At 42.2% G+C, this 21440-nt stretch overlaps 2 protein-coding genes across 2 annotated transcripts in view; one reads left to right on the forward strand and one right to left on the reverse strand.

Annotated features, from left to right (window-relative positions):
- The window catches only part of ttc7a (tetratricopeptide repeat domain 7A), a 70736-nt gene extending 65557 nt beyond the window's left edge, over positions 1-5179 (forward strand). Inside the window, exon 21 of the mRNA XM_085297594.1 lies at positions 826-5179. Coding sequence (XP_085153720.1) covers positions 826-1044 — 219 coding nt within the window. The 3' untranslated portion in view covers positions 1045-5179. The remainder of the gene's footprint in view (positions 1-825) is intronic.
- A 6817-nt stretch (positions 5180-11996) lies between these two features.
- Positions 11997-21370, reverse strand: stpg4 (sperm-tail PG-rich repeat containing 4). Its single transcript, XM_085297596.1, has 8 exons — positions 21154-21370; positions 20591-20709; positions 20389-20445; positions 19761-20015; positions 18017-18081; positions 17690-17735; positions 15249-15353; positions 11997-12133 (listed from the first exon to the last, which is right to left on the reverse strand). The coding sequence occupies exons 2-8, from the start codon at positions 20618-20620 to the stop codon at positions 12074-12076; spliced, it is 618 nt and encodes a 205-aa protein (XP_085153722.1). The 5' UTR covers positions 20621-20709; positions 21154-21370; the 3' UTR covers positions 11997-12073.
- Between the last annotated feature and the right edge of the window lie 70 nt (positions 21371-21440).

Here is a 21440-nt window from a genome sequence, read left to right on the forward strand (position 1 = left end):
AACGAGGCGACTGCTGAATGTTACAGGTGTTACAGCAGTGATACATCTCCTGCTGTCAGGCCTGCAGGTATCAGGCTGTTGTTCTCCTTTATCTCATAGTGGACAGAAATTATGTTTTGGAGTGGCACAAATAATTTGTGTGGCATCAGATTTGATGCAGAACAGCTGATTGTTCTGTAAATAGTTTGAAATGTTTATTTTAAAAAACCGCCTTGGCTGCATTTAGAAAAATAGCTGCAAAAACTTTGTTGTTTGCCAAACTGAGTTACTTTTTTGAAGAAGTAACTATATAATTAATTGCCCAACATTGGTCATCATATACTGTATTTTGCAGACAGAGAGTTACAGGACTCTCTCCCAGACCACAGACTCATACTCATAATACAAGTCAGAGCTTTATAAAAAAAAAATTATAAAAAAAAAGTAAGTTGTGTTTTTACTTCCAATAGTGTTAACATACTACACAGTTCATGAACAAGATTTATTTATTAATTTTTATTGTAAGTGGGCTAAAGCAGTTAATTAAAAGTAGTCTAACATAAATGTAAGTGCACACGTCTGATGTCGCTCACATTGGTCAAAGGGATCGCTCAGGGAGTTTGTGTGTTCGCTCAGACACGTGAAAAATTAGAGGGAACATTGCTCGTTAGTTACTTTTTTCCCCAAAGGTTTTAGAAAAATCCAGTTTTTGTTTTCTAAGCAGGACACTTCTTTCTGTGCATAGAGAGTTTTAAGGTTTTGAAAACAACTTATGAAGTGTGACATTAATGCACGTAAATGTAAAACAATTTTTTCCTGCACCTCTCCATCATTCTGTTCATTTAGGGCCGTCTGCTGGTGAAAACTGGGCGTGTCCACCTAGGCGAGAAGGTTCTGCGTGATGCGGTTCAGATCCACAGCACCTCCCACGAAGCGTGGAGTGGACTGGGTGAAGCTCTTCAGTCTCGGGATTGCAACCAGGCCCCCGACTGCTTCTTGACAGCCCTGGAGTTGGAGGCCTCCAGTCCCGTCCGTCCCTTCACTGTCATCCCCAGAGAGCTCTGAGATGACGGCCTTGCAGTAGCATGGAGGTTTGGGTTGGGGTGAAGATTTTGGCTAAAATCTAATGATGAGCTGACGAAAAGACAATGGAAACATGAGCTTTAAATCAAAAGTTAGTTTTGGGTATTGGGTCTGTTTTCTTGCTGTTGGGGAGAACAGACTGGTATCACTCATGTATTTACAATATTTGAAGACAAAATAAAATAAAATAGTATCTATTTCCCCAACTAGTTGGCAAGTGGTTGCTGTAAGTGGCTGGTGGTTGCAAGCATCTAATTTGTTTCAAAGAGGTAAATTATGCAGCATGGAAGACCTTGATTTGACTGATTTGGTTGCTACCAGGTTGCCACAGTCAGGTTTGTAGTTTGAAAACTTGTCTGCAAACACTTGCCGAGTGGAAGTGAAACTGAAAAGTTCAACACAAACAGAAGATCGAGACTGCCCGAAGTCGAAGTAAAAGTTGTGTCTTTCATGCAAATTACAAACAACCCGGACAAGATAATGATGACAATCAGGTTTTTGGTGCAGCAGCCTCCAGCAGCCACTTGCCAACTGGGGCTTTGCAGGACTATGTTAATTATCAATTGTGGGAAAAGTAAGACTTTTTTCAACCAAAAGAAAAAACCAAGTTGACCAAGTAAGTGCACTTGGTCTGGAGAATTCCCAGTTAACCAAAAAAAAAAAAAAAAAAAAGAAAGACCTCCAGCATAACCAGTCTCAGGAAGGGTGCTTCCATCCCTGTGTGCTGCAGTGTGCTGCAGGTCACTAAATTGAAGATATAAGTTTTCATTTTCTGAAAAATATTTATTTTTATTTATTTTGCTGTTTTGGACTGAACTAGGTGAGCTGTCTCCTCGTGTTTCATATTTTTCTTAAGCGTGACTTCAGGTTTAAGGGACAGAGGTTTGAGTGGTATTTATTTACTCATCTAACTCTAAGTTTGTTTTCCAAAATTTTAGCCATTCCTTCATCAAGTATATTTTAAAGAACAAACCGTTTAACAAATCACTTTTACCTCAACTTGAAAAAGTAATTAATCTCAGCAACTTTCTTTGTTTCTTTGATAATCCAATTGTTCAGTCTGACGTCACTAGCCGTGTCTGGGCCTAAACTCCGCTGCAGGTCCATATATCAAACGATCACTATGGCATTACTGAGAGTTGAAAAACTGTCTAAAGTCTTTCATCTTTAATAAAATGATCAGCGTTCTGCTCTACCAGGTGTAACAATTGAGTTTAACATCCAGGCATCCATGAAAACGGAATTTATGACATTTAACGGAGTTAGAAGTTAGCAGGGAGTTAGCTCGCTAGCTTCTATCTAAATACAATATAGCATGTCCTGACTGCGGGGTTTTGGAAACAAATTAAAACGTACAGCTCTGCTATCACTTCCAGCATAAATGAAGACAGAAAACTAAACAGCAGTGACGTTTGTAGGGTTACTGAAGTTGGGCTAGCTGGTATATAATGATGTGCTACGTGACCACTAGCGACTTAGCTAGGTTAGCATAATATAAACAAGCTAACTTTTTTTCCCACTCGATAAAAGTTAACGTGAGTGTTCTCGGTGGTCAGGAACAAATGTAATCACATGGCAGGATGCTGTAAAAGGACCAAACTTCAGCCAGGAGAACAACTGAGATAATCCATCCACAATACGAGGTTAGTCATTCATATACTGCTGCATGGGCTGTGCTGTAGTTACATCCTAAGGTTTAAAAACTGAGCTTAAATAAATGATTAGCGGTAATAAAAGCCGAGGGAGGTCAACAGGGATCACTGACTGTTTTAGGAGCTTTTTGAGATCAAATAGAAGAAAATACATAACATTAAACATGTTAACAACACAAAAGCCATATTAAACGCAGACTACTTTAGGCCCGGAAGTAGGATTCGTCGCATCATCACTGAACAACCGGATTATCAGTTTAATAGCTCCATAGTGTTAGAAGCTAGCAATGTGAACATTGCTAGCTTCTAACACCACCAATTGTATTAATGCAGTTTGTGCGGATAAAGAAAGAGAGGGCTTTAGGTCTTTGCATATAAAAAACGGCTGTATAGAAAGTTAATATTTTAGCATAAGTAGCGTTCTGTTGTAAATCGCCTATGGAGTCTATGGAGGGATATTTTTAATGATCGCAATCACCGGGTTCATAAATTCAGAGATGTGCCAGTTACATCTTGACATAAAAAGCATGTTGTTGTGTTCTGATACATGTGGCAGTGCAGATAGGTGGATATTGTACATGCTGTTTATCACAGCAGCAGCTCCACTTCATTATTATTTGGACCTTTGATGTATTTTTGATGATGGCCTTGACTGGTGTAGCTTTTTATGCAGGCACAAACACTCCCTCCTGCTCATCTTCAAAAGAACCAGCATGAACACGTCATTCCATATGGCATCATTATATGTGTGTACATGATGTATTTTAATACATGTGTATCTGCTCCCTCTGAATGATCCCTCTGGGATGTTAGCAATCTTCTGTTTGTACGGTACAGTAGGCCCTCATCCATGCACTTATGCATGGGTGTGTGTGTGTGTGTTTTGGGGGGTGGGGGGGGGTGCTTGACTCATCTGTTCATAATGCCGTCCATTATAAACAACAATGGCTTTTAAAAATCACTGCTGGATTTTGTATCTTCACCTGCCTTGTCACTTGTGACTAATGGGCATCACTTCCGAGTGCCTAACCACATAAATGTGAGCAGTGGGACTGGGCTGCTGGCTTATGTAATACTGCCAGCACAGTTTTCTGCCTCCAAACTCCCTCCTCCTTTCCCTCCCTCTTTCTATTGCTCTCTCTTGCTCTCTCTCGCTCCCGCTAACCCTCTATGTCTCTTGCCCTCTCCCAGCTTGGCTGATGTGATGTGATGTGGCTTCGTTGCCTAGCAGCCATCCCCTTGTTTGAGTAACTGGGGAAGTGGAGAGAGATCTGGTCCTCTGAACAGCATACATATACAGTGGGAAGACACAAACAGTCACTACACACACATACACACAGATGCACGACGTGTGGTTTTACAAGTTTGACAGTGTCTGTTTGATGTCTGCTGCTACCATGTGAGGAATGAACCAGCTATAATCAATGTCTCGGGCTGGTGTAAATTGATTTGTGTTATGGGAAGAGTCCCTGGCTTTGCTTTTAGAGAAAAAAAAAGCCGTCTGTTCTTCTCCCTCCCTGCAGCGTTGCAAGCACCAATCTCTACCTTCCCTGTATTCTTTTTTTTTTTAAAAGAACCGCCCACGCCCCGATCGCTCCTGGCATGAAAATCCCTCATTCATCAATACTTCGATTTTTGGACATGGAGGTTATCTATCACTATCGCCTCTTTTCTGCCATCGGAATAGTCTATTTTTACTCTCTCTCCCTCCTCACTCACCGACTCTCCCTTGTTCCGTCCTCTCCTCATTAGCACCGTGTGAGACACCTACACAGGGGCTTCGGGAGATGAATGGTCTAATCCTCAAGGGGAAGGAGTGAAGTATTACATGGTGCACAAAGATACACACATACTCTGACAATGAGAGACATGCGATGAAGTCATTTTGAGGTACAGCACAAGTATATATGCTTAAACATATAGTATACACACACATGTACACACATTCATACTTACACTGTCACTGTGATGCCACCCATGCACATCACTCTGGTGTCACTTTCATACCTGAGCAACACACCCTCCACACCTCATGATAAACAAACGTACATGAACCGCGGTGACCGTTTTGGGGGAGGTTTCTATGCAAGCGTGGTATTCAGGTCATCAACGTGGATGCCAACCCGGCAGGGGCACATAGAGGGCACGGGCTGGGCTGGGCGGTGCTGCTGCTGCGGGGCGCCAACAAGGAAACTGTAAACCATCACTGTGATGACCAAACAAGGCTGGGGAGTCATGGATGGGTGAGGGGTGTGATGGAGGTTATAAGGATCAGATGTGGTTTCATAATCTCATTTATTAATAAAATGACAGATGCGTCGGAGTTGATCCCCAAGGGGAAAATGTGTTCGAGCATTTTCAGTGTTCACGCGTTGACATAAGAATGTATTCAAAATGCTGTAAAAATCATTTGTAAAATAAAAATGAAAATGTTTTGATGATTGAGATGAATTTTCAGTTAAAAAACACTAACAAAAAACCTCAATAAATGTTTGCCTGTAGTTTTACTATGAGTTACACTATGGTGCTGTTAATAGCTTCAAATTAGCATCTGCCTGAATCAATATACTTTTGGCTATAATGAAAATGTATCATCATAAAATCCACAAGTGTCATTTTCAAAGGTTGGCTAAAAGGCAAGGCAAGTTTATTTGTATAGCACAATTCAACAACAAGGTGATTCAAAGTGCTTTACAGAGACATTAGAAACACAAACAAATAAAAATCATGATTTAAAATTGATTAAAACAAGCAAACAAACAAACTAACTAATTAACAAACAAACAAACAAACAAACAAAACAGTATATAAAATCAAAACAGATAAAATCAGAACAGTAGATAAAATCAGTAGTTAAAATGTAAGTTTTGAAATTTAAGCTTAAAAGTGTGGATTTGGTGCTTTATTCAAATGCAGCTGAGAACAGGTGAGTCTTCAACCTGGATTTAAATAAACTGAGTGTTTCAGCTGATCTGAGGCTTTCTGGGAGTTTGTTCCAGATATAAGGAGCATAAAAGCTGAATGCAGCTTCTCCGTGTCTGGTTCTGACTCTGGGAACTGATAAAAGACCGGATCCAGATGACCTGAGGGATCTGGAAGGTTCATACTGGGTCAGGAGGTCACTGATGTATTTTGGTCCTAAACCATTCAGAGCTTTATAGACCAGCATCAGAACTTTAAAGTCTATCCTCTGACGGACAGGCAGCCAGTGTAAAGACCTCAGAGCTGGACTGATGTGCTCCACTTTTTTGGACTTAGTGAGGTCTTAAAAGACATATCTAACATATCTAACATTTTTTCTCATGACTGCGTGCTTTCTGCAGACTTACTGTACTAGCTAGTAGGCAGTTAGCTTGACCTAGCATAAAGTTTAAGCTAATAGAGGAAAAGGATTTTTTTTTTCTAAAGGTAAGTAAATCTGTTTACTGTAACTTCAAAAGGTCGATATTTAACACAATGTGTAAAGTCCAAAGTTGTGGAATTTATGCCATTTTTTTTAATAATGCAAAATAGATTTTTGTACTAAGCTATGCTAGCCTTAAATTTACATTTAACAAACAGATATCAGAGCTATATTTACTTTAGTGCCATTCCACAATTCTGACTCTTATGTTACAATTCCCAGTGTTACAGCCTGACAAAAAGTGTTTACAGGTTGGTATACAAGACATTTTTGCCACTGCTGATAGACGGATGCCAACACTGTTAGCTAGCTATGGATACAAGTTGCTAACCTTTCTAGTATTATTAACTTAGCCCTCCACCTTCCTGTGTGAATAAGGTCAGTTGTAGCTCTGAAAGAATCTACATGCACCATCTAAAATCCTTTGCCAGACACTAGAATATCTGATATACCTGCTTATTGATATAAAATAGGTGTTATATTACTCTCACATTGTTGCCACCCTGCTGCCAGCCTAATATTTTGGACATGCTCTGGCACTCATTTTTATGAGGCTGAAATTTTCAAGCAAGCAGGCCCAATAACGCCACAGTAAACAGCAGCCTGGCCAGCAGTTTGTTGTCTTCCATCAATCGCCAGATCCAAAACTTGATAGCCCTCCAGCGCTGTTGGTCCACGTTCCACACACTGTGCGCCAGCGCCAGCACCATTACCCACTTATACAATGACCCCCTTGTTCACTAACAGTTGCTCATTGGAGCTGATTAAATTTTTAAATGTCATTTAATAGAAGTGTAATGTACCTCCTTTGTGTCTGTCAGCAGCTTGAGATGGGCGGTGAAAGGATACCTAGTTAACCTCCCGGTGTGTCGGACCGCCTGCTAAATTCCTTGGTCGTCACCCTTAGTGTAGGGCTGTAGTGTTGAAAGTGAATGAGCCTGAAGCCCTCTGAACATAAACCTGCAAATCTCTTTGTCTATCCCCACTCCTGGTGTTTCAAGGTGATGTGTTATACAGATGGAGCAAGATGGAGCTAGTACTGCAGGGCCATTTTAACTCAACGCAATGTCAGTGAAAACAATGGCTGCACTGTTCAAGGGTTTATTTGTTTGGAGAACTTTAGCTGGGACTTAACAAACCAATAAGAAGTCCCACACCAGTGCTGGATTAGAGTATTTTTAAGTAACCTCACATTCTTTGAAAATTCCAGTGGTCTGCCTTCGTCATCGCTCCGAAGCTGGGTCACATTTTCTCAGCATGTTGTTTAGTGTTAGCTGTTAATTTGACATCCTCAACTCTGGCCCAACGGTGGAGCTGAGTAGCACGGTCAAATCTTGCTGTAAGCTGCCAAAAACACAGATTTATTCCAGACGTTCAGTGATGCGCTGCATTGCTTCCTGAATGGCGACCGGATCTCATTAAGCTGTTCCCAGAAAGAGGAGTCAATGTTTGGGCTGCTTGTACGACTTACCCTGGCACCAGATGTTCTTGTACCCATTAAATGAGAGAATTCCACTGTGCCAGCGCAACTGAAATCATGCTTAAAACACCTTTGCCGCCACATGAAAAACTAGCAGAGGTAAGAAACAAAAAGAAGGACAATGTGTTACTTTGATGTTTGTACTCATCATAGATTAAGAAAAATTGATATGTTGGATTATGTTGATTCCCCACGGAGCCTTTAAGAAATGAGTGTGTGTGCACGTGCTCGCAGGTTTGCGCATCAGTTTGCAAAGTGCATTTTTAAAAAGCAAAAGATCACAAGCACGTGTGCATTCGCTGCATTGCATGGATGTGCAAGTGTTTATTTTAATGCACCGTGCATCTACGAGGGTGAGCTTGATTGACAACAGAGGAGCGGGTGCCTGGCCGTGCCTGTGGTCAAGGCAGGCTGTGGGAGGTGGAGGGTGTTAAGTCATCAGTATGAGGCATATGTCAGAGATCAGTGCTGTACTGCGGAGATCATTTAGATGAGAAGGGAGGAAGGGCACCAGGGGTTGACGGAGTCAGAGATTACTGGCGGCTTGGTGCCTTGACCGCAGGCCATTCTGGCTGTTTGTTACACACAAACACGCACACATATCTCTCCTACTGTATCTTCCTTGCAAGTGCTGACTGTGGAGATCCAGCTCTCCAGAGAGTGTATGCAAAGCCCCGTGTTAATAAGATTGCCTTCCACTCTGAGTGGTAGTGTATCCTCTTTTGTCTCTGGAATAATGACAGGGGGAATAAGAGACTGGCCCTTCAACCTCATCAAGCTTTTAAGTGTCAGCAACTGAAGGAAAACAGTGTGTGTGTGTGTGTGTGTGTGTGTGTGTGGGAGGGCTTTAACTGTTAATCTAAGTAGATGTGCTATGATAGTGCTGCACAAGACTTCCATGACCACCGTCCCAAATAGTCATGTCAAGACCGTGGCTCAGGGGGTTGGGAATCGCATCTGTAACCGGAAGGTCGCCGGTTCGATCCCTGGGCTCTCTGTCCTGGTCATTGTGTCCTTGGGCAAGACACTTTACCCTACTTGCCTACTGGTGTTGGCCAGAGGGGCCGATGGCGCGATATGGCAGCCTCGCTTCTGTCAGTCTGCCCCAGGTCAGCTGTGGCTACAACTGTAGCTGCCTCCACCAGTGTATGAATGTGAGATTGAATAGTGGTATTGTAAAGCGCTTTGGGTGCCTAGAAAAGCGCTATATAAATCCAATCCATTATTATTATAAAAGATTCAGGCGGATGCCTCAGAAGTAGTTTGTAACCTCTTCCACAGCAGCTGGCTGAATTGTCAGTGGTGTTTTTTGTTACCTCGCAGATGTTTATTGTCTGCTTGGAATGATAATGTGAAAAATCACTGTGGAAATCCTCCATTTTAACATACTGAACCAGACCTAGTGAATTAGTCCCACTTCATGGATTACAGCAGTGAAAGATGCATTTAAATGGGTGTTTTTCTAGAATCATTCGGTCGTTCGGTAAAACAATAAGCTGTAAATGCAACGCTTAGATACAATCAGCTGTACTAAATTGAAATTGTAAGTTCAATTCAATTCAGTTTTATTTGCAAAGAGCAAATTCCCTGAATGAGCTCTGTATTGTAAAATAAAGACTCTACAATATTAGAGAGGAAATCCCAACAAGTACACGACCACTTATGAGCAAGCACTTAGTGACAGTGGGAAGGAAAAACTTCCTTTTAACAGGAAGAAACCTCCAGCAGATCGAGGCTCAGGCAGCATCAGCCATCTGCCGTGACCAGTTGGTAAAAACAGGGATACCTATGAAACTCTAGTTGTCTGGACCAGCGGTCCCCAACCTTTTTTGCGCTACGGACCCGTTTATGTCCGATAATATTTTGGACTGGCCTATAAGGTGTTGTGGATAAATACAACAAAATAAAAACAGTACCGGTACCCCCCCCCAAAAAAAAAAAAGATTTGTTCATAATACACGGGAAAAGACACAGGGAAACCGAGTTAATGATAAAAACTATTTAAAAAAAAAACAATAAAAACCCTGAAAACCATACATTTCACACCCGAGCCTTAACTCTCGTGGCCCGGTACCAAACGGTTCATGCACTGGTACCAGTCCGTGGCCCGGGGGTTGGAGACCGCTGGTATAGTTGGTCTCCAATGACTCTCCGTAGTCTCTTTTTACCTGCTGAAAGTTTCCCTGTGAATAAATCAGCCAGATAAATAGCTTGTAAGTCTGCTGTTTGGGCCTACACATAAGAACGAAGCAAAGGGCTGAAAAGCCCTAAAATATTTCACACAGATGAAGGAAGATGCGATTGCGTGATTACAAAAATCCATTTGATCCCCCATGAATATGAAGAGTATAGGTGAGTGCAGCTTCAGTGTTCAACTAGCAAAGAGATTAGGGTATGCTTTTTTTAAAGTGAGGTAGCTACTGGTGCTCAAACACTTGATGGGAAATTTACAGATTCTGGCCGATTTTCTTTTCTGTGAATCAGCTTTAACATAACTGTTCTTCGTCCTTACAATATTACTGTATGCGTTGGACTCAGTGTTGGTCAAGTTACTTGAAAAAACTAATCAGTAACTAATTACTGTAATCCCGTTACTTTACTGATTACTTATTTTCAAAAGTAATTAATTACTTAGTTACTTGGTTACTTTTTAAAAACACGATTTACAAACTGAATAGGTAATAAAGAAATAGATCTTTCAGCCCAATTCTACTTTTTCTGCATAACCCATCCATCCATCCATCCATCCATTCGCTTCCGCTTATCCTTTTCAGGGTCGCGGGGGGCGCTGGAGCCTATCCCAGCTGTCAAAATGTAATCAAATGGAAACATCTCTTTTTAAAACTTTAAATCCGTTAAATTTATGTATCAAGCAAAAATTTAATTATATGCAACATTGTCTGACTGGAAGAAATTTGTTTAAACCTATTTTCTGCACATTCCAGCACATAAAAGAAAATATTTTTTTTGTGTTTACACTCACTCTTTCAAATAGATGTAAGTGAAACACAGCAGAAAATAAATAAAATCAAAGACTCAGCGGTCCTGTTGCTCTATTTTCACCTGTAAAGCAGGAGTAGGGTAGGCAGAGGTTTACCCTGATGCAGGTGTGCCGCGGCGGTCAGTTGAAGAATCCGCGAGTCTCTCTGTGAATTTCCCATTACGTCGTAGCTACTCGGTGCTTGTTGGAAGTTTAGGGGTCCTTTTCGCTGTAAAAGAAGTTTTCTTCCCACGCACAACGGACGCTAATGTTTTTGTCACTTTTTATGGAATCAAACTCAAAGTAAGGTCAGTACTTCCACGCTTTAAACGCTGCACGCTCATACTCTCTCCCACACTTGATATATGATCCACTGTTGATCTGCACACAGCTGTTGTCACAAACGTCGCACTCGCTTACGTCACTGTCATGAGACATTCTCGCAAAAAAAAAAATCACGGTTTTAGTAACGCAGTAACGCAGCGTTCCTACGGGAAAGTAACGGTAATCTAATTACCGTTCTTGCAATAGTAATCCCTTACATTACTCGTTACTTGAAAAAAGTAATCAGATTACGCGTTACTGCCCATCTCTGGTTGTACTTAACACAACACTCAAATACTTAATAAAGTGGGCTTTAATCCCTGGATCTCATTAACAGAGTCTGGCTGGGACGAAGAGCTGAGTACACCTCAGTTCCCTCAACAACTCTACAATAAAGCAGTGCATGCATGCTCAGCAAAAGTCCTGTCTGGGTAAATAACAGTGTCCAGATTCCTAACAGTAACAGCTTGTTTGTTATATCTGTGCCTATCCCATATTGCATTGTAATCTACAACAGCATTATGTTCACTTAGAGGCGATTCCTATCTGCGCCGCTCTCCGTGTCCCAAGCTTGTTTGTTTCGTTGAAAGAAAGAGCGAGTATGTGGAGTAGGTAGCGATAAGAATAGCTGTTTTATTGTGTGCCACTGCCTTGGCCTCTAATACCGAATGTGTTATCTGAGGGTGCAGCATGCCACACTAAGCTATGTGCATGTGACGCATGGCTGAGCAGCATTCCTCCTCCTGAGTGCATCGCAGGGCAGAGATAGTAGGAAGGCAAAGGCAGCCTGACTGCCAACAGAGAGGGAAAGAGGAGCGAGAGAGGGAAGAGAGATGAAGGGAGGGCGCAATACCGGGAACATGTAGTTAAGTGGAATGAAGTACCCTTTGTTGTAGATAAGATCATTCTGCTTCCCTGGCCGGCGTCACTAAAGCAATTTGAGCACGACGAATGTAGCTGATTATGTTGTTGGCAGACCACAAAATCCCTCACTGACATGCAGATAAACGTTGCTCCAAGTAATAAAAGACCAAAGGTTTCCCCTCTTTCATGCAGCCATGATTTTACTTTTATCTTATATTTAAAACACTGGATTATGTGACTTCACTCTGTAAGTTGAAACAATGACTAAATGCAGGGATGCTTGTATCATGGAAAATTAAGACGGCTCCTTAACATCTTTGTGCAAACGACTTCCTGAAAGGATCATAGGCCCCCGGTCCTGGAGTGTTCTGTGAAATACACAAGTAACTGTAATTACTTTTCAATTTATAATATATTGTCAGTTTGTAGCTTTTCTAGTATGAATTCAAATAATTCTAAATGCTGTAACCTTTGATTGCTAACAAACAGGAGACTGCAACCAAAGAAACAAACAAAGTGTAAGCAATATGGGGTCTAAGCTTCAACACATCTCAGTATTTAATATCCAAGTACTCCAAACACTACAGGAAGAAGGGAACGCCATTCATTCAGAAGATATCCCCTCAGTTGCTGTTTGGTGCAGAGCGGTTTCTATCACATCCATCTAAAAATTACCCATGAGTGTTCAGCTGAAAGCCTAATCATACAATTCACACCATTAGCTTTCTTATAAGATCGTTCAGTGAGACTCTACGGCCCATGGACGGAGGCATTGTCTTCCTGAAAGAGAGCACTCCATCGGAATGGAAATGTTCACAGTATATAGATTATAAATTAGAACAACTTTGTATTGATCCGCAATACAAAAGGCATGTCTGTGAGAATCGTAATGTATGGATGTTACTACAGGTTGAACCCTAATGTATCTGTAATAATTTATAGACTACATCTACTCTGCTGAAACAATCTGATAGAAATAGTTGCTCTTTTATTCTATATTCTGCTCTATGCATACTGTTACAATGGTCCATACTTATATGCAATAAATAAATATGGTCAATGTTTCAAATAATGAGAATACCTGCGAGCCAAAACTGTGCAATGCATTAAATTGTCGGCCATATTTCCTAAATGCAGCTGTTATTTTAGGCACTTTCCTTACTGAAACACTAACCAGTTGATCACTATTGACTAAATATCCTGCCATCTGTGCCTCAACCCTTGTTACGACCCGGCTCAAAAGCCGCAACATAAAAAAAAAGGAGATGAATAACAGAGTGTGGGTGAGAAGAGGTTTCATCCTAAAATGGAAAACCAGGTTGGCTAAAATGGCTGGTGCCACCAAGGCAAAGACTAGTGCACTGCCGGAAAGCTTGCCTCAGGTATGCTTTTATCCACACCTGACTAGGTGTGGCCAATTAGCACCAGCTGAAAACACTGAGACGATTAAAAGCTGCAGAGGGACGTAACACCTCCTCCCTTAAAAGGGTTCCTCTAGGACCCTTAAATTTATTAAAAGCCCCTCTGAAGCCTTCAGTTCCTTGACCCACAAACCTGGAATAAAAGTTAAAGCTAACAGAAGCATAGTGTTCACGTTATAGTTGGCATCTCTAAGCATGGATGGGCATGAGGATTTGAAGTTGCCACACTGAACAGAAGTGCGCGATTGGAGAGGGGCGACCGTCGTCGGGCCGTCCCCCAGCCCAGTCACGAATGGCTCTCCTTCACCGGCGGGCCGGCTATCCGAGACCAACCGAAGATCCACAGCGCTACGGTATCACTGCGTGGATCGAGGGCTGACTTTCAATAGATCGCAGCGATTAGCTGCTCTGCTACGCACAAGACCCTGACCCAGAATCAGGTCGTTTACAAGTTATTTAGCACCAGGTTCTCCACAAACATGCAAAAAGTAACATGTGACCAACACAAAGGAGCACAACAGTCACAAACCCAAAATGATTACCTGATCTGCTACAACACAAAACCAAAAGTAGCAACAAATAATCACAACCAAGTGATCTGTTGTCTCCACCACACAAACAGTCACATACAAGTGGCCCTATACCACAACAAGTTACTTTAATCCAAGAAGTTCAGTAAATCAAGCGTACTAGTGACCAACCACAAAATGGAGAGCTATGGCCACACAATGATCACATCAAGGGTGGCTCGGCACCCCACAGTGTTATTGCCATCACCTGGCCAACAACACTCACAAGTGATCCAACAAAATAGCCATATTCCCCACAACACTAAAGGTCACAGCACAAAACACTCACCTCACAAGGATCTCATTAGCATCCATCCACACTGACATATGCACACACAGGGTGTGCACACAATGCCAACTTAAAAACAGCCTACCTGCCTCAGCTACAGACCATAATCAAGAATGGTCTCAAACCTCCTACCAAGTTTGGTGCCACTGATTTACTATGTGCAACTCCCAGCCTAAAACACTAAAAACAACAAAACCCTTACTTTTCCTACCCTAGTCTTCAGTGGTGTACCAGGCTCGAGGCAACTTTAAACGCGAACTCGAGAGCAGGCAGCAGACCAGAGATATAGTCTCCTACCAAACTCTGAAGCGTACCCCCACCCAGGATAGCCACCAAAAACAATAAACTAAAACAATAAAGCAAAACAACAAACAAGTGCTTCGATGGAAGGGCAGCACAGCCACCCAGCTGAAACACACTAAAGGGAGTTTGCACAATTACAGTGACCACCATCACTCACCCACTTAAAAGCAAAACAAACTGACATTCAGTCTCCACTAAAATGTCCAAATATCCCGGACGAGCCCCCACTTATGTTACGACCCGGCTCAAAAGCCGCAACATAAAAAAAAGGAGATGAATAACAGAGTGTGGGTGAGAAGAGGTTTCATCCTAAAATGGAAAACCAGGTTGGCTAAAATGGCTGGTGCCACCAAGGCAAAGACTAGTGCACTGCCGGAAAGCTTGCCTCAGGTATGCTTTTATCCACACCTGACTAGGTGTGGCCAATTAGCACCAGCTGAAAACACTGAGACGATTAAAAGCTGCAGAGGGACGTAACAACCCTCTATTGAAGTCATTTAGGACTTTTCCTCCTGCAGTCTTATGCAAAATTAGAATCGTCCGCGCCTGCTAGACTCATTGTTTTGCTTTGCATCTGCTTTCTCTTTTAATCTGTCTCCAGTCCGTGTTATCCGTGCCCCATTAAATAAATTCGGTGTGTGTTTGATTTCTTTATCTGTTACATAATCTTGTGATGTTATATTTTATTTACAGGAGTTATCTAAATCCCGTTTAATAACTAATCCCTTTAAAATCAGATGAATTTCCATTAAAAGCATGTAAAAATATGATCATCATTGAAACAAATTGAAAAAGCACCTAATAACATAAAAATGTTCTAATGCAGCTAATGTAAAATACGAAGTCTTAAATTAGTAATTACGGCATGTAGAAAAACACAAGAAATGTAAATAAGACTCACTGAGTGCACACCGTGTAGCCGCGGCAACGTGGATTTGAAACAGGAAGTGATGGCTTTAGCTGGTTTGGTCTGTGGGTTGTAGTGGCATGGAGCAGGGCCATCTTTCTGAAGGAAATAGCAAGAAAATATTGATGTGTCTAGCTCTGTGATTAACCTCCAGGGTGCTTACCCACCAAGCTTAGAGCAAAATTGTCGAAGACTAAATAGAAGATGAAGATGTAGCACCAAGATGGCCAAAATGCTCCAGAACAAGAAGCTTCACCAACTAAAGGTTGATATCAGCCATTTCTATCTTTTATATACAGTTCACAGGTTCATGGTGCACTACTATTGCACACCATGTCCTCTATCATTTTTAATTCCTTGGCTCTTTGATGTTTGCTCATGAAAACCTGTTGTTGTCCCAGTCTGATACTCAGTGATCTGAAGGATGTGCTAACCATGTACACCACTTCTATTTCGAGGTCTTACATTTAAGACATACAATATATCAATTCAGTCCTGACTTTTTAACCTTTGCCAGCAGATGTGTGGTACACAGATTAGCAGCGCGGTCACTGGTTCAAGCCCTGACTGGAGCCTCTCTGCGTGGCGTTTGGATGTCCTACCTGTACTTGTGTGGGTTTCCTCTTCTTCCCACATTCTAAAGACATGTTAGGTTAACTGGTGAGTGTATATGAGATAAAGTGTATGGAATAAAGCACAGTATGAACTTATGGCATTAGTCACACGTGTCTTGGCTAAAGAGCTTTGAGTGGTCGCTACAACAAGACAAGCACTTATATAAATATCAGCGCATTTCATCACAGGTACATTCAAGGCTAGTTTCTGTCAGAACTCGGTCAGTCCTTCTTCCTCTCTGTGCCTTTCACTTCTCCTTTCCCGTTACCCACTAACACACATACTGGTCATCACCAGCGGCGTGCCATGCAGAAATAGCATCACCCCTCCTCCGCTCTCCTCCCCAGACATAAGACTGTCGTCCTGTCCCTGAACACAGGACGGGCCTTTTATTTTCCATCCCTCCTTGATTCTGACAGAAGAAGACAGGATAGTGCTTTTTTCCCCTCTACCCTTCTCCTTCCAGCAGTGGCTACTACCATTACATGCCATTTGATTCCAGTTGCCAGCTCACTTGATCCTCGGTACCCTGCCTGCCAGCACCTCGGCACGCCTGCCTCATGCTAACAGAGGTGCTAATGCAGGTGTATTTCATGGGAGTCATCAGGCAGCTGTGAAACTCTTGTGCATGTGTGTTTGGGCCAAAGCACTTGGCATACTTTCCTGCTGCGGTACAGTGTGTAAGAAAGGCTCTCCTGGGCGACGTAGGTACCTGGCATATTCTGCAAATGTCTGTGAAACTTTTAAACTTTGACGTCTTTTTCCACCGGTGCCTTGATATTCATTAAAGTTTTTAACCTTTCTAAGATTAGGTGAAATCAAAAAAAGAAAGAAATATCTCTAAAAGATTTTCTTAAGGAAAGTTTTATAGAACTTTGCAGTTTTCAGTTGTGTAGTTGAAGGTATCACTACTTTATGGGAAAAGTACAAATGGAAAATAATAATAACTCCACCCACTGGGTAGATCTCAAATATGTTCAGCCGATTAGAAAAGACATGAGATTTCTTCCTCTGGGGGTCCTAAATGAATGCCACTGCCAGCTGTACAGTAGGCCACATTAACAGATAACAATAGAGAACATCCACATCAGAATATGTGCAATTTTTAAATGAATTCAGGTGAGTTTAAATCTCAAGGCTTAAATCTCAGGTAGTGCAGTTAAATCAAAAGAACAACATATAAATCTGAGACGCAAAATTTCACCAGAAAGGAGAAATTAAGTCAAATCAAGCTAAATAAGTAAATTAAATAAATATACTCCATGTAAGAAAGTCAGATTCGTGTTTTTCTGAGTTACAAGTGGAAAGAAATTTCACACCGACTTCTTCATCACATACCATTAAGACTCCTCAGCTTTGATATTCTAATGTTTCCCACATGCAGCTGCTTAACCTTTGACAAAAAAATCTTGTCTCTGAGTTGCTTTGACACCAGCGATGGCAGAAAACTGCTCCCAGCTCTGTAGTAATAACACCCTCGGGATTTCTTAGCGCCTTTCCTTCTCTGTCAACACTCAGCAGCTGCCAGCGCAGCTCAAATATCCATCGGCTACCAGCACCGACGCTGCAATTTGAACCAAAGCTGACTGGTCAACCAGAGCAGTGCCATAACAGGCCTTCAAATGGGGGAAAATGATACAGTCAGAGCGCCCTGGGATCGGTTTTCTTCAACCCTTGCGGTTGTCATAACTGCCTTGTGCACATTAGGTCATAGCTTGTAATCAAAACCTATTGAAAGTGTATTGTAAGGAAACTTTTTGTGGACAATGGAAAGACTGAATGGTGTTAATAATTGGTCCTGGCGATCAGATCCTACTTACAGGCAGAAAGCTGATCCGCTGCACAGTCGAGCGAAACATCACATGCCTGCGAGAACAGGAGATAAGAGAAGGAAGGGGGCAAAAGAGCAAATAACAATAAGGAGAAAAAGTGAGAGAAGAAATGGATAAGGAAGTTTGTGATCGACGGCAGAGGAAAGGAGAGAGCAACCTGGTGATTGCTCCTCCATCTTTGAGCTGCATGGAGGTGAGAGAGGGAACCAGAAAGCCGGATGAGGAGGAAGGATTTCGCGATCAAGGGATGATTCATGGCTTGTCTGCGCCGCTGTGATCTGAAAGTTAAAGAGTGGCTGTTTGTCGAGCGCTTACTTGCAGGGAATCTTCTCCACTGGTCTCGCTGTCACATTGTAGTCACATGGCGAAGTGTTTATGTGCTGGCAGAAGGAGAATAAGAAGATAAAGATGTTTTTTTTAATATATACACCAAAGTATCACCCTGAGTTTGTTTTTGTTTTTTGAGGGGGGCACCTATTGTGCTTTAAGTAAAGTATGGATGATAGCTGATTACATCCAAACAGACTTCCACAACGGAGCAGTGAATAAATATTGCTGAAGTAAATTACACCCCTAGGCTAGTGAAAGCAGAAGTCTATCATTCAAAAGTTTCTGCTCATAATGACTTCAGTCTCTATGGGGAGGTTCCCAGGTTTGACTCCAGGGCCTGAAATCTATACCTGCTAAACTTTACTGTTAGTATATGTGGCTGTAAAATAAAAGATTTTTCTCTTTTTTATTGTTTTAACAAATAACCATTTACTCTTCCACGCATCAATAACCTTGACTTGCTGTATTTATTTTTAGTTGCATAAGAGCCAGATTAGTTTGATCATATTTTCTTGTGCTGTGTGGCACGAAGTGAATTCAGCTATGTGAAGGAAAACGTTTCCACTGGACTACATGCAGTGCTATGGAAAGCTAAGTAAAGCCTTGCTGTTTCTATTGGATTTAATGGGGCTGGTAATGTGGTCTAATGTCTAATCAGATGCATTTGATTGATTGATCATTAGCAAACGCAAGCATTTCTAGTTTGCTCGTCTGGAGCATTCATGTGTGTGTTAACTGCAAATTCAGGGTCAGACCGTACAATGCACAGAGAAACTGCAAAAAACAAAGGGTTGTCAAGCTAATATGTCTTGTTTTAAGTAAAAAAAAAAGGCCAATGAAACCAGTGAAACTTCTCCAGTTTTTCTCTAGTTTCAAAATTCACTGTTTGAAACAAGTTCCTTCGACTCACTGAAATGTTGCCCTGTAGCTGATTGTGTCTTCTTTTAAGTGTAATGAGATAATTTTGACTAGAAAATAAGACAAATATATTTGGTAAGATTTTGAGTTTTTGTAGTGTAGTGGACAGCGCTGTGTTTGGCAAATCCACACAGAACATATCAGCACAAACACCTGATACCAAGTGTCAAGGACAATGGTGGAGGGCTGGTTATTTGGGCTTGTTTTGCAGCCACGGGACCTGGGAACCTTGTACTCATTGAGTCAGCCATTAACTCCTCTGTAGAGTGTTCTGCAGTCAAATGTGAGGCCCTCTGTCCAACAGCTCAACATTGGCCCAAACTGAGTCATGCAACAGGACAATGATCCTAAACACAGCAGCAAATCCGCAACAGGATGCGTTAAAATGTCTCAGAGTCTAAACTGAAATGCTGTGGCAGGACCTTTAGAAAGCTGTGTATAAACTAATGCCTTTAAGAAACTGATAGTCGTAAAGAAGCTCCCCACCTTGATTTGTTGACATCATACTGGGTTATTTAAGCTATCTCAGTGATTAAATGTTAAGTATAACTTCTTCACGCTAAAAGAAAGGGGAACAATTTAGAGGTGCACCTTGTTTTACCGGTTAGTAGGTAGTTACTGGAGCCACCTAATATTGAACTGGGCTGTACCTGACCCACAATGTAAACCTTTGTTAACTCAAGAAAAGAAGCTTCATACTCAGCAGCAACTGGTTGGTTACACATGGCTTCTGTCTCAAGTGAAAGCAAAACTAGAAAGCAAAAACTATGAAAACTTTCAAAAAGGATCAGTAAATGAGTCTCAGTGCTACCTTGTCTCTAATTCCAAGGGTGAAAATGTCGGGTCGGGGGCAGTTCTTGAAAGAGTAGGAAGCCTGGTGCATCAGGACTTCCTGGGTGGAGTCTGTATATTCATACGCTCCAGGCAGCAGCAGATCCCCCTTACGCACACCCAGGGTCTGAGTTTTTCTGCCCACACCTTTGAAGCCGTAAGTTTTTTTCACAGGGTTCAGGTCAGCCTCCTCAACGAAGTCTCGGACGTGGTAGGTTCCCGGGATGGGTGTGTCCTGGAAGAGTGGGAGCATGGGGAATCTCTGACCCACGTTTCTTAATTTCATAACTATTTTACAACAGTTCAAAGTCTGACATTTTGGAACAATGCAAGAGCAATGCTGCAGTAAGTTCATGGATGGGTGACCTCATGAGAGACAGCTGTTGAATTCCACTGAAGATGCCAATTTCACTCAATTTCCAGCAACCAGAATGATCGAAATCATTGATTAGTTGAAGGTTAATATTAATGTCATTATTTTCTAATGCCTGTCGTTGTGATGTGTCATTTTACTCATGCATGTAAGTGGCATGTGGGTTTTGGGCTGTGCTGAAGCACACACTTGGTTTCAGAGAGTCCGTGAAACCAAACAGCAGTGCGACACCTACTCTCAGTGCTCCCAGCCACCAGCTCCCCCGGCCACACAGCTCCACCGTGTCATCACCCTGCAGATAGGGACGAGGCACAGGTCACACCAGACTGCTTCTGCTATGATGACATCGCTATGCCAACGATGTGTTGATTCGTCTCCCACCTTGTCCTCATGAAACCACACACAGAGTTATGAGGGTTTTAAAGATAAAGCCTCACCTTATCTGTCCTGTGACCACTCCGGGACATGTCACCGGCTTCAGAGGCGACTTTGTTTCATCGTCCTGCGCCGCGCTCGCTGTCGTTCACTATCTGCTTAGTGGGAGATCCAGTGACACCTGACCACCATTAAAACAGGGATCGTTACTATAGCAGCAACTCCACTATCGATCAATTTTTCAACAAGCTGGCCTCGCAAGGGGAGCTAAATTTAGATTGGCTAGTTTGGCTGAGAGTAAGACACATCGGTGAGTCAGCACCGAGTTGCTGTAGGTGCTGCAGGTGGTTATGTGGTTGTCACTGTCTGCATCCCATCCATCCATCCATCATCTTTCATTGTCCAGTTTCCATAATCATAGGGATGGCAGTATTCAACATGTGATATATGGAGGAATACTGTCAATTTAATAAGAATACACAGAAAACAAAGCAAGACTGCATCTCTTCTTCATCACTGTCTGCAGGAAAACTGTGTGTGTGTGTGTGTGTGTGTGTGTGTGTGTGTGTGTGTGTGTGTGTGTGTGTGTGTGTGTGTGTGTGTGTGTGCGCGCAAACGCTCACACCTGAGATCGTACTCCAGGATGAACTCTTCTTCCCTCTTTATTTCAGTACAGCAAAATTCAAGACCGCCAGCTGAAGCGAAAATCTCACTCTGGGAACAGAAAGCGCTACACTCGGCCCGGTTGCCAGGCTACATGCAGCACATGGCTGGAAGGAGCCAAGAATTCATGCTTCCGCTGCTTGTCAAGGAAGTCTCATGTGACACCACAGCGCACTAGGAGACATACACACATCTTCACCCTGACTCCCTCATGTACAGTCATCTCCAGTTCGGACAAGGCATGAATGC

Source organism: Mchenga conophoros, linkage group LG13 (genome assembly GCF_057382185.1).
Source record: "Mchenga conophoros isolate Kocher_MC1m ecotype Shallow Benthic linkage group LG13, M_conophoros_male_GT1.1, whole genome shotgun sequence".
NCBI classification, from domain to species: domain Eukaryota; kingdom Metazoa; phylum Chordata; class Actinopteri; order Cichliformes; family Cichlidae; genus Mchenga; species Mchenga conophoros.

Coding starts and splice junctions, on each gene's coding strand:
- stpg4 (XM_085297596.1), bottom strand. CDS start 20,620: ATGTCCCGGAGTGGTCACAGGACAGATAAG. Junction 20,446..20,590: donor GTGGTCACAGGACAGATAAG/GTGAGGCTTTAT, acceptor CCCTATCTGCAG/GGTGATGACACGGTGGAGCT. Junction 20,016..20,388: donor GGTGGCTGGGAGCACTGAGA/GTAGGTGTCGCA, acceptor CCACTCTTCCAG/GACACACCCATCCCGGGAAC.